Source organism: Macaca mulatta, chromosome 8 (genome assembly GCF_049350105.2).
Source record: "Macaca mulatta isolate MMU2019108-1 chromosome 8, T2T-MMU8v2.0, whole genome shotgun sequence".
NCBI classification, from domain to species: Eukaryota; Metazoa; Chordata; class Mammalia; order Primates; family Cercopithecidae; genus Macaca; species Macaca mulatta.
Genome location: NC_133413.1, coordinates 119,588,273 through 119,609,866, shown reverse-complemented (window position 1 = coordinate 119,609,866; position 21,594 = coordinate 119,588,273). Strand labels below are relative to the sequence as shown.

General features: G+C 37.0%; 1 protein-coding gene across 1 annotated transcript in view; it reads left to right on the top strand.

Moving 5' to 3' along the window:
* The first annotated feature begins 45 nt into the window (after positions 1-45).
* NUDCD1 (NudC domain containing 1) overlaps positions 46-21,594 on the top strand; it is a 91,673-nt gene continuing 70,124 nt past the window's right edge. Inside the window, exons 1-2 of the mRNA XM_028852868.2 lie at positions 46-240; positions 12,137-12,291. Of these exons, the coding sequence (XP_028708701.1) occupies positions 123-240; positions 12,137-12,291 (273 nt within the window). The 5' untranslated portion in view covers positions 46-122. The remainder of the gene's footprint in view (positions 241-12,136; positions 12,292-21,594) is intronic.

The following is a 21,594-nucleotide window of genomic DNA, read 5'->3' as shown; positions in this document are numbered from 1 at the left end:
GTTCGCACCGCAGTGTTTTCTGGGATGGGAACCACGCTGCTTCCCAGTCTCTGTGCGAGGCGTGAAGCGCGGACCTTTCAACAAGGGCTTTATTAATTCTCACGCTGCGATCCTGGAAAGCGATGGAGGTGGCGGCTAATTGCTCCCTACGAGTGAAGAGACCTCTGTTGGATCCCCGCTTCGAGGGTTACAAGCTCTCTCTTGAGCCGCTGCCTTGTTACCAGCTGGAGCTTGACGCAGGTGGGAAGCGGCAGCGCCTTTAGTACTCAGTTCCTTTCCCCTTTCGGTTGCCTCTGGCCCGACCCTTCCCGCAATTTCTTTCTTTCTGACGGGCAAGCGAAGCCACCGTGGCCTTCCTCAAGGCCGGTCCGGCTTGGGTGGACTCACGGAGGCCGCTGCTTCTGGGGAATGATGCCCATCCCAGAACCTGGTGGGAGCCGCCTTTGCGCGCTCTTCGGTAACGGGACCCTGGGCCCCCTCCGCTCAGCAGCCCAGCCTCTGAGGACTGAGAGCTGAGGGCTGAGGGCTGGCGTGCGGTTGCTGCCTGGGGCCCTGGCCGCTGTGTGCTCACAGCCTGGCTCCTGTTTCGGGGGACGCTGAGAACGTTCCTTCCTCCTGGAGCTTCCCTTGTGAACGTGTGCGTTGAGAAACCACACCTCCTTGGAGGACCCACAGCTCCTGTTTCCTCTGACCGAGAGCCGTTTCTTAGAAGAGAAACTACATTCCAGTCATAGCATTTTTAATTACTCAGTTCCTGGCACATTAAGAACTCTGTGGTAGAGAACGGCTCTAGAAGATAGTGAGGAAAAGTCGATTTACTCCCACGCTGCTACTCCTTGTTTTATCTGTAGCGGGGTAGAATATCCTTACTCTTGTTTTTACAACTTAACGGTGTCGTCGTTGTGATAGAACCCAGAGATTTGCATTTTAAAATACACACCCCTGCTGATTCTGAGGCATGTTTTCAGAGGTCACGCTTTGAGAAGCAGTGATCTGCAGTTAATTATAATAACAAACATTTAAGTGTAAAACAAGTTTTTGCTAATTGATTTATTAAATTCAGCACTATTTACTGAGTGCATGTTTTGTGTTACGTGCTGATGATATCAACATGAGCAAGACACCTTCCATAAGAGGACTATTAACTCGTTAGGAAGAAAATTGTAAACAGATAATTGTAAAACAATATGGGAAGGCAGTGATAGGGATATGTACAAAATACAATGATAGTACTTGAACATCTTTCCTAAACTAGCTTGGGGATCTGGGAAGGCTTCTTGGAGGAGTTAATATCTAAGTTGAGCTTTGAAGGGTAGGTAAGAGTTGACTAGGATGAGAGAGGATAAGCTTGATTTTTCTTTTTATTTGCTTCCTTTTCCTCTTTGCCACCGTGTTTCTTCCAGTCACCCCATGTGTCAGTAGATGGTATCACCATGTTTAGTTAGCTAGTGCATTGGAAAGTGAAGCCAAAACTCAGTGTCTCAAAACAAGAAGCCGTTATTATTGCTCAGAAGTCTACGGGTCTGTAGGCTGAGTGGTTCTTCTAGTCCTAGTTGGGCTCATTGATGCATCTTTGTTTAGTAATGGATCTGCTAGGAAGCTCTGCTCATTTGGCTGGATTTCCTCATATGTTTGGAGGGTGGGGGTAGGGCCTCAGACTATAGGCTGGTTTAAGATTCTTTCACATGGTCTCTTCTTGACTCTTCTCCTTGTGGTCTCTTATCCTTTAGCCTACTAGCCCAGCTTGGTTCCAACAGACACTTGTGCTGGAGTCATTTGGGGTTTCTCTCTTTTAGCCACTGTCTACTTGGTAGCAAGTCTGGTCAACTCCACATTTTGATATCTCCAGGCCTCCACCCTAGTCCAAATCAGAGTTATCTCTTACCTGAACTGTAGTAGCCTCCTGACTAGCCTTCCTGCCTTCACTTTTGGGTTTCGTCATTGCATTCTCCATAAGAGAGTATTTATTGGCCTTTTAAATTCTATCTTGATTTGTTGTCTGTTTCCTCCACTAGACTATGAGTTCCTTGAAAACAGTGATGTTTTCCTTTTGCTCACTACCCTGTATCTAGTGCTTGGCACATAGTGGGTACTCAATAAATTGAGTATATGAAGAAGAGAAGAAATTGTTGAGGGCATTCCATTCATGGGAAAGTATGAGGAAAGGAAAATAATTAATAGGTTGTATGCTGGATATCCTTGCACTCTTACATTGCTGGAGCAAAACGTCTGGGAAAGTGAGAGGAGATAGATCAGTGACTGCCCTGTTTGCCTTTTTATTTCCGGTCATTCAGTGTTTCCCTGACATCTTTGTATTGAGCCATTATAATATAAAACTCAGCTGCCATAGTTCTGTCAACTTTTCTGTTTACTAGGTGGAGATGTTTCTTAAAAACTATCATGTACTCACCCATCTTTTCATAAACAAAAGGATATTTTAACACCAAAAAAGCAGGAAGCAAAATCTCACAATAAACAATCCATTGAATACTTTAGAAAAAACTCACAAAGTTGTCCCTATTCTATACTCATTTCATCAGCGTTAATCTTAGATTCTGTGTTTGGGACGTACAACTGGAGGATATCAGGCGCCATTTGAACATTTTTTTTTTTTTTTTGAGGCTGAGTTTTGCTCCGTTGCCCAGGCTGGACTGCAGTGGTGTGATCTCGGCTCACTGCAACCTCTGCCTCCCAGGTTCAGGCGATTCTCCTGCCTCACCCTCCCGAGTAGTTGGGATTACAGGCTCCTGCCACCATGCCCAGCTAATTTTTTTGTTTGTTTGTTTTTGTTTTGTTTTGTTTGTTTTTTGAGATGGAGTCTCACTCTGTCGCCCAGGCTGGAGTGCAGTGGCACGATCTCAGCTCACTTTAAACTCTGCTTTCTGGGTTCAAGCAGTCCTTTGCCTCAGCCTTTGGAGTAGCTGGGATTACAAGTGCCTGCCACCAAGCCCAGCTAATTTTTGTATTTTTAGTAGAGACGTAGTTTTACCATCTTGGCCAAGCTGGTCTTGAACTCCTGACGTCGCGATCCACCTACCTCGGCCTCCCAAAGTGCTGGGACTACAGGCCTGAGCCACTGCTCCTGACTAATTTTTTTTTCTCTTTGAAGTTCCGGGGTACATGTGCAGGATGTGCAGGTTTGGTACATAGGTAAGTGGTGTGCTGCACCTAATACCATCACCTAGGTATTAAGCCCAGCATGCATTAGCTATTTTTCCTAATGCTCTCCCTCCCCCTGCCACATCCTCTGACAGGCCCCAGTGTATGTTGTTCCCCTCCCTGTGTCCATGTGATCTGATTGTTCAGCTCTCACTTACAAGTGAGAACATGTGGTGTTTTGTTTTCTGTTCCTTCATTAGTTTGCTGAGGACAGTGGCTTCCAGCTCCATCCATGTCCCTGTGTAGGATATGATTGTTTTCCTTTTTATGGCTGCATAGTATTCCATGGTATATGTGTACCATATTTTAAGTAAAAGGGCCTTTTACTTAAGATTTGGGAGTTGAGAAGCTTACCTCAGACTCTGTGGAGATTGAGTTTGGAAGATGAGAGTACTGCAGCCAGCAAATAGCAGGCTTTTGCAATAGTTCACATGGTGAGTTTTTCGTTAAGAATTACTTGAGGATGGTGAAAAAGAGATTATTTATTTTAAAAACTGTCATTTCTAGAGATAGTGAAGCATAATTGAGGAGCTCCTGATAATTTGATTTCTTTTATTCTAACTGAAGGAGTTCACTTTAGTTCCGCAAACCTTTGATGGGCACCTTGGCTACAACAAACACTGCATTTAAGATGTAAAGATAACATGGTCTCTGGTGTCAAGAACTTGATGCAATGAAGCTTATTCTCTTGTCTTAAATAATGTTATTAAGTTGTAGCAAAATTTCCTTTGCTACGGTAAGCAGTAAATGTCACTGTCTTTCTGTTCCAAAGAACTAAACAAAAAACTTATTTTTAATCAAATTGTAATTGCCTTTTGATCTGGCAGTTCCCTTCCTAGGCATTTATAAGCATCCTTTTCCTAGAACCTTCATTTAGTACATGTCTTTTTATATGTTTTTATATGTTTCCCACCTATATTTCATCTAGCTAATTCGTATTTCATTCTTTCATGTTGGCTTACATATTCCTCAGGGATTCCTTTCTTGGCTAGTTAGAATCTGCACTATAGAATCTGTACTATATGTTGTCATAGTAACCAGTACTTCATAGACTTTATCATACTTCGTAGCATCCAGTATGTTTTCTTTGCTAAGATTATTGATTTTGTATTGAAGGGTCCCGTGCCCATCATTTTCAATGCTTTATCTCCAGGGTTGGAGCATACCTGGTTAGTAGGAGATAAATTTGTCTTACAGATTAAACAACTTTATGAAGACATAATTGACAATAAACTACAAATTTAAAGTGTACAACTTAACAAGTTGTGATATATGTATACACCCGTGAAATCATCACCACAATCAAGATACTAAATTTAGCTGTCATCCCCAAAGTTTCCTCGTACCCTTCTGTAAACACCTCTCTGCTCCTTCTGCATTCTAGGTTGACAGTTTTTCTTTCAGTGCTTTAAAGTTAATAGCCTCAGTCTTCTTGCTTGTATTGTTTCTGATGAGAAATCTCACATTACCCTATCTTTGTTGCTGTATACATAACATGCCTGTTTTCTTCTGTTTTAAGATTTTTCTCTTTTACATTGGTTTTTAGCAGTTTGGTAATATTGTGCCCAGCTGTGGTTTTCTTTATGATTCTTACATTTGGGGTTTGTTGGGCTATAAACTGTGAACATATAGTTTTTGTCAAGATCAATGCCAATATTTTGGCCATTATTTCTTCCAATTTTTTCCCTTTGAAGACTCCAGTTACACATTTTTAGATCACAGAAGTTGGCCTCAGCTCATGAATGCCCGTTTCATTTTTTCTTTATACTTTTTTTCTGTTTTATTGCCAATAATTTCCATTTCCATGCCTTTAGTTTATCTTTTTTTTTCACAATATTAATCTCTTGTTAATCCCATCTGATATATTTTTCATCGTGGACATTGCAATATTCACATCTAGAAGTTTGACTTAAATCTTTTGCATCATTTTTGCTTCTACTTACTTATTTTGAACATACATGGAGTACACTTGGCAGTAATTGTTTTTACATCTTGTTCTGTGAATTGTAGCTTCCATGTCAGTTTTATATTGGCTTCTATTGATTGGTAATTCTCTTCATTATGGATTTTGTTTTCTTTCCTCTTTGCATACCTGGTAATGTTTGATTGGATGCCAGACATTGTGAATTTTACCTTGTTAGATGCAGATTATTTTTGTATTTTTATAATGTTCTTGAGATTTTTTTTTTCTGGGATGTAGTTGAGTTACTTGGAAACAGATTAATTCCATTGGCTCTTGCTGTTATGATTTGTTAGTCTGGTCAGGAGCAGTGCTCAGTCTAGAGTCATTTCCCACTACCGAGGTAAGACTTTCCTGTGTACAGAAATTAAGGGTTTTCTCCATTCTGCTTATTGGGAACAGTTATGTTCCCAATAAGTAGCCTTGTGTGAGTGCCCAGGATTTCTCATCAACCCTTTCAGATGGTTCTTTCTCTAGCCTGGGGTAGTCGCCTCAAACACATGCCATTAGTACTCTTGAGTACTTGAGGCAGACTCTCAGATCTCTGGGCTTCTCTCTGCATCTGTCTTTTCTCTGCTACACTGTCTCATGAACTATAGCTGCCTTGATCTCCCCAGGCAGCCCAGTTTCTTCAGCTCAGGGAGGTTGAAATCAACTCTACATACAAGTACTCTGTCCTTTTTCTTTCTACAGAGAAGTGGGAGGAAAAGCTAGTGAAGATTTACACTACAGTTAAAGGGAGGGAAAAGCCATGTAACCATTGTATTTATGTAAGGTTGACTATACATCACTTTCCCTTCTTTGTGCTGTGGTCTGGAAACTCCTCAAGGCAGTAAACTAGGTTGGTGGTAGGGCTAACCTCCTAAGTCTCCGTTGTTGCTTGATGTCTTATGTCTTGAAAACTGTTGTTTCATTTAACTGTCTCTGGTTTATTTCATCTTATTGGATGTTTCTGGTGGAGAGATAAATCTGGTTCCTATTCTTCCATCTTGGCTGCGAACAAAAGTTGTTCAATGTATATTTTTAAGTGAAAAAAGGATTTCTGTAGAATGATAGAGCTAGAAACGATTGAAAAGGGCTAATGAAGATAGTGAGAAATTGGATGTATAGATGGCCTTTTAAAGAACTTCAAGAAGAACAGGGTAGGGGAGAGCTCTGCTTTAGTGGCCAGGCAGAGAAAAGGAAACCTTTTTTATTTGTTTATTTTGCGAGTGGGGAAGTTTCAGCATATGTGAGTGGAGGGGAAACACCAGTGGAGACTAGGTAACTTCTGGCAGGAGGAAATTGAATCATAAACACCTGTGTGGGAATTAGCCTTGGATGGGAGAAAAGGAACAGGGAAATCAATGCTTAATCTTATGTGCCATGCATTGATAGTAAATGCCTTGCATATTTCAATTGAAGCTTGTCAATGCTCTTGTATAATTAGTATTACTAGCCTTTATTATAGATAAGGAAATGGGCAATAAGATGAGCTAACTTAACCAAGCTGTTCATCAGTGGCAAAGCTGACCCTAAAGCTCATGCTTTTTCTAATGATCTTTGTGGTCACTCTGGCCTTTTTCTTTCTTCAGAGCAGGGGGAAGAAAAGCTGGTGAAGATTTGCACTACAGTTAGAGTAAAGGGAGGGAAAAGCCACGCAACCATTGTATTTATGTAGAGTTGACTATAAAACTCCTCTCTACCTTTATGGAGGAAAAGATGGGGAAGATAGCCACATGAATGTGTTACCAGAGAAGTATTGCATAAAATAATTTTATGGGAGCAGTGCTGTTAACTCTGGTCCTCCCGTGTTCTTTAAGTCTCGCTTTAGAATTTGTGGACTTGTACTTTTACTTTTTTACACCTTCAAAAACAAATAGCAAGCTCAGTAACTAGGTGAAAAGAAGACTTATTGAATTGATTCTAGAAGATAAGTGGTCCACGAAGTGACCTTTGTAAGTTAATGTTCTTTGCCTCTCTCTTCTCCCTTTTTAAAAATTATTGTACTTTGCCTACGTAAATATTAGACTGCATCATATTTAACTGGTGTCAAAGAGTTAAATATTGGCAGTATCATGTGGTTCGAGTAATAGAGTATTTTGAGAAGCCAAGAAACAGTAATGAATATCATTGTTAGCACCATTAGTGCAGGAGACAGGTCTTTTTATTCAGGAGACAGGTCTATTTTATTCACCTGTGTGTGCCCAATGCCAACCACAATGCCTGGTACATGTAGTAGATAGTCAATAAATAATTTATGAATGAAAAACTATAGGTCTTTGAGGTCCCATGAGACTTTGTGGTTTTCACATGAAAAACTAGGTTTTGAGGTTCGGTAAGGATTTGGGCAAATGTTAAGGAAGACTCTCTTCTTGTGAGGCCTTAAGTTCTTTTTAGAAGACTAATCCATATTGGATTTTTCAGCAAAGCTCTTTTATTTTCAATGCAAGATATCATTCAATAATAAAAATATTTACTACACTGGCTTCTCTGTAAAAAGTTCCTCTTCTTCAACCCTTACAAAGATCTATGCAGAGATGAAAGCCTCGCTGCGCCCTACTTCTTTTTTTTGGGAGAACTCTGCAAAAGAGCTCTGCCAGTAGCTAAGAACTGTCACATTCTGGAGACTGCTTTTCTACTTTCAGTTGCTCTGCGTCCAACTTTTATAAACAAGATAATTGATGTGGTCATCATCATGTGATAACTTTTCCTTTCTCATTTAGGGCTGGAGTGGTGTCCTTTTTCTGTGCCCTACAGGGCTTTTACAAAATAGCATGTAATGTGGCCTAGACTCACATCTGTGTCTTAATAACATATAAATTATCTTGTTGGAATGAAACAATCATGAAGTGTTGTAATAAGGCAGATGTTTAAGGAAGCCTCCAGGTGGTTCAGGATTGCCTGGAGGTCTTTGCACAGATATGAAGAAAATGTATTTGTTGTATCATTGTCTAATATTACTGCTTCAGGCCCTTTTGTTACCATGCACATTTCCTGCAGTATCTAGTTTCATCCACACAGTGGTGCTAGAAAACCAAGAAATGATGATTGTTTTCCTCCTAATCAGTAGAATACATATTTCTAACTGTTCCTTGTAAATAAGTTGTGTTATATGTTTCCTCAACCTCTATCAAATCTATCATAATTAGGATTTTTACCTGTGAAATGTTTCCATCATCTCTCAACCAGATTGCAGTAGCTTTCTAGTGGATCTTCCTGGATTTACCCTACTTTATTCCAATTTGTTTTCCATATTATAGTTATAAGTACTTCTTTATAAACTCAAATCTGAACTTTACTCTCCTGCTTAAAAACCGTTAATGAATTCTTTTAAATTGAATTTGTCAACAAAAATAAATACAGGCCGTTCATAATCCAGTTCTTGCCGAGTTTTCGTTTATTGCAACCTTTCCTGTACAAGTGCCCTTGTTGCTCTGCATTTCAACGAGCGTGGCCTTCTTTGAACAGTGTGGACATCTTTGTGTTCTTTGAACCCAAGTTTTTCTTCCTACTTTTTACAGATTTTCCTTCTGTCTGGAATCAGTAGAGTTGTGGGTGTGCATGTATATACGTGTATTTTTTATTTTAAAAATATATTAAATTGATACATAATTATGGGATTTTGTGTTATATTTTGATACATGCATACAGTGTGTAATGATCAAATCAATATTTAGGGTGTTCATCACCTTCAGTATTTACCATTTCTTTGTGTTGGGGACATTTGAAATCTTCTAGCTATTTTGGTACTCGCTGTTTTGAAATATACAATATATTGCTGTTAACCGTAGTCACCCAGCTGAGCTGTCAAACGTGAGAACTTAATCCTTTTAATTGTATGTTCGTACCCATTAAGCAACCTCCCTTCATCCCGCCACCCCTATCTTTCCTAGCCTCTGGTAACTATCTTTCTCCTCTCCCCGTCCATGAAATCCACTTTTTTAGCTGCATATATGATGCCTTTCTGTACCTGGTTTATTTTATTTATTTATTTATTTATTTATTTATTTATTTATTTATTTATTTTTGAGATGAAGTCTCGCTGTGTCCCAGGCTGGAGTGCAGCGGCGTGATCTCGGCTCAGTGCAATCTCCGCCTCCTGGGTTCAAGCGATTCTCATGCCTCAGCCTCCCCAGTAGTTGGAATTACAGGCATGCACTGTCACACCCAGCTAATATGGTTTTCATATTTTAGTAGAGACGGGGTTTCACCATGTTGGCCAGGATGGTCTCGATCTCCTGACCTCGTGATCCACCTGCCTTGGCCTCCCAAAGTGCTGGGATTACCGGCCTGAGCCACAGTACCCGGCCCTGTGCCTGGTTTATTTCATTTAACTTAATGATTTCCAGTTCTATCTGTGTTGCTGCAAATGACAGAATTTCATTCTTTTTTATGGCTGAATGGTATCTCAGTGTGTGTATATACTACATTTTCTTTCTCTCTTCATCCTTTGATGACCACTTAGGTTTCCTCTATGTCTTGGCTTTTGTAAATAGTGCTGAAGTAATCATGAAAGTGCGGATATTCCTTTGATATACTATCTTTTGTTTTGATAAATATTCATTTGTGGGAGTGCCGATTGTGGTATAGTAGTTATAGTTTTAGTTTTTTGAGAAATCTCTTTACTGTTTTCCATAATGGCTGTACTAATTTATATTCCCACTGACAGATTATGCATTCCCTTTTCTCTGTGTCCTTGCCAGCATTTGTTACTTTTTTTTTGTATTTTTTTGAAAATAGCCATTCTAACTAGAGGAAGATGATATCTCATTGTGATTTCGATTTGCATTTCCTCAATAATTAGTGATGTTGAGCATTTTTGCATATGCCTGTTGGCTATATATATATATTCTTTTGAGAAATGTGTATTAAGATCTTTGCCCTCTTTATACTGGGATTTTTTTTTTTTTTTGCTTCAACAGCAAAAAAAGTTTTTCATTCCTTATAACTGAATAGTTTGCAAATATTTTCTCCCATTCTATAGGTTGTCTCTTCACTAGGTTGTTTCTTTTGCTCTGCGAAGGTTTTTGTTTTGTTTTATTTTTTGGTTAAGTATAATCCCATTTGTCTTTTTGTTTTTCTTGCCTATGCTTTTGAGGTCTTAACCATAAAATTTTTGCATAGACCTATATCCTGAAGCATTTCTTCTCTGTTTTCTTTTGGTATTTTTATAGTTTTTGAGTTGATTTTTGCATATGGTGAGATTTTATTTTTATTTTAATTTTATTCTTCTGCTATGGATATCCAGTTTTCACACCATTTATTGAAGAAGGTATCCGTTTCCCAGTATGTGTTTTCACACCATTTATTGAAGAAGGTATCCTTTTCCTAGTGTGTGTTCTTTGCACCTTTGTCAAAAATCAGTTGGCTATAAGTACATGGATTTATTTCTGAATTCTCTATTCTGTTCCAGTGACCTGTATGTTTGTTTTTATACCAGCACTATGCTGTTTTGGTTATTATTGCTTTGTAGTATATTTTGAAATCAGTTAGTATGATGCCTCCAGATTTGTTCTTTTTGCTCAGTATTACCTTGGCTATTTGGGGTCTTTTGTGGTTCCATACAAATTTTAGGATTGCTTTTTTCCTTCCTGTGAAGAATGTTATTGGTATTTCGATAGGGATTGCATTGAATGTATAGATTGCTTCGAGTAGTATGGTCATTTTAACAATACTAATTTTTCTGATCCATGAGCATGAGATGTCTGTTTGTGTCCTTTTCAATTTCTTTCATCAATGTTTTGTAGTTTTCTTATAGAAGTCTTTCACCTTCTTGGTTAAAATACTTTTCCTTAAGTTAATTCTTTCTTATCTTTTATATCTTGGCTCAAACCTTGGAAAGCTTTCATTAATCTCCGCAAGTAGAACTCTTACATTATGTGTTCTCATGTTACCCAGTGATGATTATTTATCACAATTTAATTATATAAAATTTATTTCATAAAAAATGTATACAATTTATATGATTATTTGACTAATGCCCATTTCCTCACTGTATCATAATTGCTAATTGGCAAGATTCCATTCTTGGCTCATCACTGTGTCATCGATGCCTATTGAAATTTTATTTATTTATTTTTAAATTTTTATTAGTTGCTGTATAAATGAATATAAGTCAGGCAGGACTCAAAGTGGTATTGGAAGTAGGAACCGGTGAGCATTTGGGGGAAGAAGAAAACAGTTGCAATCAGAATACAGTAAAATGAGTTTTATATTAGGGAAGAAGAAAACAGTTGTAATCAGAATACAGTAAAATGAGTTTTATATTAGGGTAGGATATTGGCCCAGCATAATCCATTTATATGTTTCCTGTTGAGGCAGAAATTAAATCCAGATCAGGAGCAGTTCTGAGCCATAAAAGTTTCCATCTTCATGAAAGGGCAGGAGGAGTGAGAGGAAGAGATCACATTTGCTAGATTTAAACTTAGGGAAGCAGCTAATGCTTAAGTGAAGAAATCCCTGTTCTCTAAGCAGGAGATCTTGTATCTAGTCCAACTGTGATACTGTTTTGCTCTGTACCCTTGGAAAAGATGTAGTATAACGTTGGAGAAGTCATTATTTGTGTTTACATTTATTTATATAACTGTATAATGAGATTTTAAAAGTTAATTTCTTAAGGTGTATTAAAATGAATGAGATAATAGTATATAAAAACATTTTTAAAGTATATAAACATTTCATAAATTGGGCTTAACATCTTCCTGGAAATGGGAGATTCTTCATTTTAGAATTTCTATTCTTTTTATTCAAAATTATTAGAGGTGCCTAAAAGAGGGTCATGACATAAAATGCCCTATTTCCTGTGGCCACTGTATTGTAAGTCTTGTAAGGACATGGGACTGTATCAGTTTTACTTACTGTTTATCCTCTGTACACAGTACCCAGAAATTATCTTTGAAAGAATCATATACTGAATTGTCCTGAAGGCCTTTGTGACTGGCATTCTGTGGTTTCTTTGCCTTCTAGGCATTCTACAGAAAGAAACTATCTGAGGCAAAACTCTTGATGTTTATGTTTGCTTTCCTTGTATTTCAGCTGTGGCAGAGGTAAAACTTCGAGATGATCAATATACACTGGAACACATGCATGCTTTTGGAATGTATAATTACCTGCACTGTGATTCATGGTATCAAGACAGTGTCTACTATATTGATACCCTTGGAAGAATTATGAATTTAACAGTAATGCTGGTAAGAGAAACATGTATGTAATAATAAATATATGTATGTAATATTAAGCAAATTTGATAATTAAGTTTCCCTTTTGAATCTAATATCCAGAGAAGTGAGGTGCACATACTTGTATTATATGGAATCCTATCTATGTAATACTCCATTTCTTATTTCAATTTTAATTTTTCTCTTTGATCTTGTTATCTACACTTACCTCCACTCTCACCATTGGGCAACAACTCTCATGTATTTTATATATTATTAATACTGATGTAACTGTGTGAGGTATTGTCCCCAACTATAATGGTGAATTTGCTTTTGTTTTAGTTTTTACTTTATGTTTTCTTTAACTATCTTAATTTGTACAAACATTTAGGATTGTTTTGTTTGTACTGAATTGATTCTTTTAGCATTATAAAGTGTCTCTGTTTATCTCTAGGTTCTGTGAATAATTTTTGTCTTGAAATCTTCTTTGGTATTAATACAGTTATTTCTGGCTTTTTGTAAATTAGTATTTTTCTTCTATCCTTTTTCTATTTATCAGTGCTCTTGTTTTTAAAGTATGTGTCATAAAGAGCATTTGGTTGGCTCTTATTTTTTCCATATGACAATCTCTCTCTTAATTGGAGGGCTTACATTTATACTTAATTTAATCTAGTTCCTGATATTCTTGGGTTGATATTACCATCTTGTTCTTCTCATTATGCCCTGTTTGTTCTTTGTTTCTTGGTGTCTCTGTTCCTACTTTTTTGCGGGAGGAATTAATCACAGTTTTTCTTTTTTAAAAAATGTCTTTAGAACTCGATTTAATTTCCTCCTTTGGCTTTTTATTTAAACCTGTTTGTATTATTTTTTAAATGGTTGATACAGAGATTATAGTGTTTTCCTTGACTTACCACAGTCTGCCTCTAATTAGTATTCTTTTACTTTAAAAACAATGTGAAAACCTTACAACAATATAATTCCTTTCACTTACCCTCTCACTGTTTGAGCTAATTTTGTCGTATGTTTTACCCCTTCGTATGTTGGAAACTCCACAATACATTGTTAATATATTTGCTGCAAACAGCCAATAATCTGTTAATAGCTTCCTAAGTACTCTATTCCGTCTAGCCCTCCTGTGCATTGCATCTACAGAGTAGTCTATCTAATTTGCGTGTTTATTACTATCACTTGCTGAAATTCTTTTAATATTTCCTTCATGGCAAAATCCATGTTTTTAATATGTAATTTAAAAATAGGCAATGTGTTCATGTAATTTAAAAAACAAAAAAGTTTTCAAAGGTATTTAGTGGAGCCTCTTTGATCCCATCTTTTATCTATCCTGTCTCCAGTGTCCATTATATCCCCTGCAATTTCTTTACTGGTTTTGTGTGTCTTTCCAGAGGTGGTAGGTTGTTTGTTGTTGTTTTTTGCAAGTATAAACACAAAATGATATATATGCTTAAAATAAACTTTTCATCTTTGCATATACGTTTATATGCCAAGTTTTCTCCAACCTTGCCTTACAGCACTTTGTATACTGCATTCTAGCCATACTAAACTCTTGCAATTCCTGAGACATGCACTGTATCCTATTTCTTCTGGTCCTTTTCTCATCGATTAACTATCTGGAGCATACTTTTAATTCAGTGTCAGTCTACCTTGCAATCTTTACTTAAGTCCCAGGTAACCATTTTGTCATCTAGCATGCTTGCCCTGACATCTTACCTCTATTCCCCCAGGAATATTCACACCATTGGCTCTCAAATATACATGTGCTATGAATTTCATCTAGTCTAGAGGTTGATACGCTTTTTTGCACAAGGCAAGCTAATTTAGGCTTTGTGGGCCAGACAGTCTCTTGTTGCTCGCTTTTGCTGTTGTAGTGTGAAATCAGCCATAGATGTTTATACGCAAATGAATGTGGCCGTGTTTCAATTAACTAACCTTTATTAACAAAAACAAAATGGGCAGGAATTGGCTTGTGGACTGTAGTTTACCAACCCCTGGACGAGGCCATGGGTTCTAGCACCCAGCAGAAGACTTGATCAATATATTTGTTGAATGGATAATAGCTGTGTAAAGTTCGTTATTACTGTTGGGAGTTGGCTTTGCATTCTGAATAGGATCTTCCTCCTGTTACTTCTAATCCAAGTATTTGTATGAGTTCTGTATTGGCAATGCAGTGTTTATCTCAAAATGTTCGGAAAGGAGTTAGACATTTCCTGGTAATGATAAATATTTTCCTCCAGATGATTCCTAAAACAGATAGTATAAAATTCTGATTGTTTCTTGTTGGATCAGAGGAGATGCAGTCTGGCCTCTTACTCTCTTAGGTATTAGTTACTTTTTCTTGCTAGCCCCATGTTCTACCAAGAATTGCTATCTAGGCCTAATGTGTATAAGCCAACTAAAGTGATAGGACATGCATGTTTATGAGTGGCTATGCTCTGATCTCTCTGATCAAATAGATTTTAATGATCAAATAGATTTTGATGTAGAGTTCTGTGTGTATGTGCATGAAAGTTTTTCCTTAATCCTTTTTGTGTTGATGAATAGGGCATTTGTTCATAGCATTTGCTGTACCATAAAGTTTGCCAATAACATTTATTCTACCGATTTTCTGACTCAGGAAGTCAGATGACATTATGGTAGATCTGAAAGTGTTAAGTTTTTTAGTACCATCCATATTCATAATTTATTTTCTTTTCCATAGGTATCTTGTGGCACATGTGATGTAGCTCTAATACTTGTTAGGGAGGTAGGGTAGTTAGTTGAAAAGGAAGTAGACATTTAAGACAGACTTACCAAATGAGTTCATTTTCACATGTTTATTGAAAATCTGCTCCGTGTAGGACACTAATGTATAGGTTGGTGCAAAAATAATAGTTTTGCCATTACTTTTAATATGTTCAAGTACTTATATGTATAGTTATACATATAAGTTCAGGTAACTTGTATGTTATACTTTTTAGGTGCTAATATGAGTGTATAGGTAACTATTACATGGTAATATGTAGCTGACAAAAAGGGTACAGCAGTCTCTATATATCCTTGGCTTCAGTTTCCTAGTAGAAAATAAGCATAATGATAAGGTTTTTTTAGAAGTTAAAGCAAGATGTGTGAAAATGCTTTGAAAAGTGGAAGGCATTATGCAAATATGAAGAGATATTACTGGCATATGCCTTGGGGTATCACTTTATGGGAGACAAACACTGGCTGGGATTTTTGCACATATTCCTTCTTTGAGAGCAGTAGAACTGTATGATAAGAATAAATAATGTCAGGTAACTTTTATTGAGTAGAGATTATTACATATCAGAAACAATTCTAAACACTTTACACATACTGTTTAATCCACAGAACCGTGGATCCTGTGGATCCTATCTCATAGAATAATATCCTCATATTATCCTGATATACAAGATACTATTATTACCTTATAGTTGAGGAAACTGAGGCATAGGGATATTTCTAAGAGTCTGGATTTAAACTCATTTATTCCAGAATGCCACAGTGCTCTACCGGTTCTCCTTATTTCTTGTTAATAGAGACAGATATTATGTGTTAATAGACACAGAGTTTCACCATGTTGCTCAGGCTGGTTTTGAACCCCTAGGTTCTACAGAGCCTGCCTCAGTCTCCCAAAGTGCTGGAGGATTACAGGCATGAGCAACAGCTCCTGGCCTCTGTTACCATTTTCAGTGCTAGTTCTCTAATCACCTGTTCAGTTTTTTGTGCAGTAATGGGTTTATTCAAAGTGTGTTTCTAGGGTAATTTTGTAATATGTATTTTATAATTTATTATTTTATCAAGCACCTCAGACGGTTTTGCTTGCGGTCCAGGGATGACCAGGTATTAAGAAATTCTGTACCTGGGATACAGAAGAATACTGCACTTATTTCTTATTTTTCTCATCAGCACAAATGAAATCAACCTACTCTTGAGTTTCTGTCAGGTGCAGGCCTGTAGAGAATGTTGACCACTGCCTAGACTATTGTCTTATAGCAGAAAACAGCTCTTCCAATATCCATTTTATTGTTTAATACATTGTTTTGTTTTCTTTTATTTTCATCAAAGGCACACATGCACAAATCCTAGACAGGCTCCTTTTCTGTGACTGATGTACAAATGACCACCTTAGTTAAACCTGAACTGTTGTAGTCAAAGTGAATGCTGTGGGACCCAAGACTTGAAAACCATGAGTTGCTCGGTCTTCAGACTGTCTGGAGCCAGCAGGTGGCAGCAGGTCTACATACTGGTTTATAAAGACGGAATACACTACTTACAAGAAAATTTAACTTGTAGGTTTACAGTCGTTAATTTTAGAGAATGTCCCTTGGGAGGAAGTGTGCCAAGGAAGTAGAAAAGGCCTTGGGAAAGCAAAAAAGTGTTTAAAATTTGGTTTTTTAATATGTCATTATTTTATATATTATGGCTCATTTTAAAGTAATGTGTTTCGTTTCTTAATATTTAGGAAATTATGTCATAATTCGTTTTCTATTTACCTGAAAAGCTAATTTGTTTCTGCTACTAAAAGAGTGTCATCTTATATTGCCTCTTTAATTTGTACTTAAAGGTCTAAGGGGCAGTTACTGGATTTCATTTGTAAGAATATACGTGTGAGACTACATCTTGGAGTGACAGGTTACAACCATTTGTTAGAGGAACTCAGTCGTATGTCAGTATGTTCATCTCTAGGCCTGAATGTCAGCTTGTTTTCACAGTTGAGTTTATTATTATGGGACTGCTTACTTACCTGTGTAGAGACAAAGGCAAAGTGTCCCCTTTATTCTTAGAAGGTTTGCTGAAAATCTCTTGACAAAAGGCAGATTAATATGAGAAAAAGGCATATAAATATATTTTAACGTGTACATGGCGGAATCCAGGAAAATGACTACCCTGTAATCCAGTGGGGTACAAATGCTTATATACCATTATTCATACCCTTCTTGTGCTTGATCAGTAGGGGACATGGGGGAAATGCGGGATAGCAAATGATTTTTAGGAAGAAATGAATGAATGGGCCTAATGATCAGATGATGATTAGTTAATACTTTTCTTTGGAAATTGAATGGGATGGAGAGCAGACAATGGTTTGTGACTAAGTTCATCTGAGCTGTAGGTGGGGTGTTTAATTTTCAGCCTCTTCCTTGTGATAGAAGTTTTAATCTTCTCTGGTTAATGAAATTTCAGGGAAAGCAATTGTGTTTCTCTTTGGCAGTTCCAGTTTATAGGTAGATGAAGGAACTTCAGAGAATAACTTCATCCTGTGCTTGGGAGAGACAGGAAGAGAAGGGAGGCCAGAAAGACGTTGAGGCTGCTTCATGTTGAAGTGCTATTATTTCGGAGTAACATTTTCTGAGCTGCAATACCTGATTAAAGAAAAAATAATAATAAAGAGTGGGGTCAATTCTTAGAATTGTGCATTTAATACAAAAAAAGAGAAAAGGAAAAAGGAACTTTTTATATTCTTTCTTCCAAATAAAGTTAATGGTTATTAATGATGAAAAGACTTTCTCCAGAAAAAGATCACTTCCTTTTAAAAGGGCAAAGTTTTAAATGTCATTGTCTCATAATACTAGTAAATGGTATCCAATAATACTAGTAAATGGTATCCCCACTTGCTTATTTCTTTAAACTTGAGTAGCCCTTTCTATAAATCTATATATATTAGAAAAATACTTTGTTAGTTCAAAGATTCTCTACTTGTAGCTGCAACTAAGAGGGCCCCAAAATCTGTTTAAAGATTTTTTTTATAAGTATAGTTTTTGTATTATTTGTTTACTGTTTACAGTGACATTTATATATAATATATGGGCATTATAATTTTTAATTTACATCTATATTGACTCAGGAATCTGCATTAAAAATACTGTGTAGAGGCCTGAAGAAAAACTGAATATAGTAGTTACATTCAAGGTTGGTTTGGGGGGTTGGGGATGGGTATACTAGAAATTGCATTGAGAGCTGAAGTATTAATTTATTTAGAAAATCTTGAGAAGTGGTTTATTCTCAAGCAAATGTGGAGTAGGGGAAAGAAAATCAACTTTTGGAGGAGGATTTATCAGGATTTTAATCTTGGCCCTGTCATTTTCTAGCAGTGGAGCTCCAGACAAATTATTTAATCTTTTTGAAACTCTCTTCTAAGTGTGGTTAATAATTTTAACTTCATAGAGTTTGGTGATAAATACATGATGTGTTAAAAAGTCAAAGCACTTATTTAATACAATTCTTGTACATTATAGTGATTCAGTAAGTATTCTGTTCATCACTGAAATTTTAATCCTGCATCAGCTGTGAAATGTTGCCTTTGAATGATTTTCAGTGTTAGCTCTTGAACGTAGTTACATTAACTTTTTGTGAGGAAAAAGAAAATGATTATGTGAGACCTGGACATTATAGATGTAAGCCTATAAAGTGTTGTTATGAGGGCATGTAGTGAAATTGTCAATAGAGGTTATTCAGATATAAGTAAATACTGTGTTTTAGGATTTACAGAAAAAGGTATTTTATTGCTTATAGTCCAGTTAAAATTAAACTGTACTTTGAAAATTAGATCTAAACAATCAAACATTTAGGTTACTTTTACTTTAACTGTCATTAATCAGGTAAGAGAGCCACTATGTGTTTCTTTTTGTGTTTTAATTTAATTTTCACATTTAGATACTCAAGTATCTTAATCATTCTGTTGGATATTGTACCCATTTATCTGATTGATAATTAGACTTCTAGCAACATCCGTCATGTAGAACCACGTATTTTAAAGAAAATGGCTTAAAATGCTCATAATTGTGTATGAAATGAAGAATAGTAATTTAACAAGTTTATCTCAACATTCTTCCCGGTAATGGTTTATTAGATTAAATGCAGTGTGGGGCATGTAGTAGAGACAACTAGAAACCTTTACTTTGAAATAACTGTTTTGAGGAAAGCATCCCATTTTATCTTACTAATACCTTTAAAATTATGTCTATCGCCCACAAGTTGCTTGGTCTTAAAAAAGTAATGTATTTGAAGCAGAAGGGGAAAATTTTCTCATACTCCTGATCTCCCCAACCACTACACTTCAGTCTTATTTTCCTAATGGTAAACTAGTTCTTAACAGGTCAGCGTGTGTCTGTCTATATTTTGTGCTGTTGTATCATAATGTTTGTTTTGGCATATATGGATTCATATTGTATGTATTCTGCGTCTTTTTAAAAAAAAATCAGTATCTAAGAGATCTTTTTATGTGAGTATTATTAATCCGCCTCAGTATATTTAACAGTTACTTGGTATTCCGTAGGGTGGATGTTCCATAGTTAACCATTCCTGCCAATGCTCTCCAAAGATACCAGGCAAGCATCTGTGGTTGAATGAGTTGGATTTGTTACTTTTGCGGTAAGGGAGAACACATACCATGGGAACCACAGACTGTTCAGTAAAAGGATTTAGAAACAGGATACTGTTATAAGGTTGGTCTTCTCTGCTGGGTGATTTTGGAGGAAGGGTTAAAGGAAGTGAGGCTTTATTCTGGATTGAATACTGTCAGGAAAGTGGTTGTTTATGTAATGGGTATCTTAATAAGTCTTATCTAGAAGGAGAGAAGACTAGACTGAGGCTCAGACCATAATTAGTAAGGAAGCTGCAGCTGCTTATATTGGCCTGGTCATATTCGTAGCCTTGACAGTGTTCCTGTTGTATCTGTGTTCAGATATCACTGTGAAGTGCTGCTGTTTTTGTCCTCCTCCATCACGGTCATTCAGAGGCCTTATCTGATGTTTACGTTTTGTGAAACTATTCCTGTTCAATAGAACACTTGTTAGTGCCAATCCAGCTCATAACAAAACAAAGGCCTGGCTGATACTGCTAGGCCTTTTCCGTAATGTCAGGGGCTGCTTTCTTCTTACCTACTTAACAACTAGGTTGTTTTTCCTAGTTTTTATTGGCACAGTTTTTCCTTTTCGTTATTAAAATAAACATTTTTGTTACATGGATCTTCATGTACATATGCAGGTATTCTTATTGAATAAATTTCTGTAAGTGGAATCATGTCAAAAGGCATATAAAACAAAAAACTTAATAAAAACATAGCAGTACCTCATAGCTTTACATTATCTCCAAAAAGCCTATAGTTATTTTTACTCCCACTGACATGGCATTTTAGCTAACAATAGTTATTACTAGTGTAAGATTGTTTTCTCTGGTCAATGAGGTAATTATATTCTATTAATCCATTATTTTATAATAGTGATTTGGGTTTTTTTGTTTGTTTTTTTTTTTTTTTTTTTTTATGGTGTCTCGCTCTGTTGCCTGGGCTAGAGTGCAGTGTTGCGATTTCAGCTCACTACAAACTCTGTCTCTGGGTTCAAGCAATTCTCCTGCCTCAGCCTCCCGAGTAGCAGGGATTACAGGTGCCTGCCACCACACCTGTCTAATTTTTGTATTTTTAGTAGAGATGGGGTTTCACCATGTTGGCCAGGCTGGTGTTGAACTCCTGCCTCAGGTGATTCACCTGCCTTGGCCCCACAAAATGCTGAGATTATAGGCATGAGCCACCGTGCCTCGCCTACTTCTTTTAAACTGTAGTTTTCCTGTTCAAATACTTTCCCCATGTAACATTTTTTCATTTTTGCTTTTTAATTTTTTTATTTCCCTAGGTGGTTGGGGGAACAACAGATGGTGTTTGGTTACATGAGTAAGTTCTTTAATGGTGATTTGTGAGATTTTGGTTCAGCCATCACCTGAGCAGTATACACTATACCCTATTTGTAGTCCTATTTGTAGTTGAATTTTATCCCTCACCCCTTCCCACTCTTTTCCCAAGTCCTCAGAGTCCATTGTGTCATTCTTATGCTTTTGCATCCTCATAGCTTAGCTCCCACTTACGAGTGAGAACATACAATGTTTGGTTTTCCATTCCTGAGTTACTTCACTTAGAATAATAGTCTCCAGTCTCATCCAGGTAACTGTGAATGCCATTAATTCATTCCTTTTTATGGCTGAGCAGTATTCCGTCATATATATACACCACAGTTTCTTTATCCACTGGTTGATCGATGGGCATTTGGGTTGGTTCCACTCTTTTGGAGTTGCAAATTGTGCTGCTATAAACATGCGTGCGCAAGTATCTTTTTTGTATAATGACTTCTTGTCTTCTGGGTAGATACCCAGTAGTGGGATTGCTGGATCAAACAGAGGTTCTGCTTTTAGCTCTTTAAGGAATCCTTATACTGTTTTCCATAGTGGTTGTACTAGTTTACATTCCCACTAGCAGCACAGAAGTGTTCCCTGTTCACAGCATCCACACCAACATCTACTATTTTTGATATTTTGATTATGGCCATTCTTGCAGGA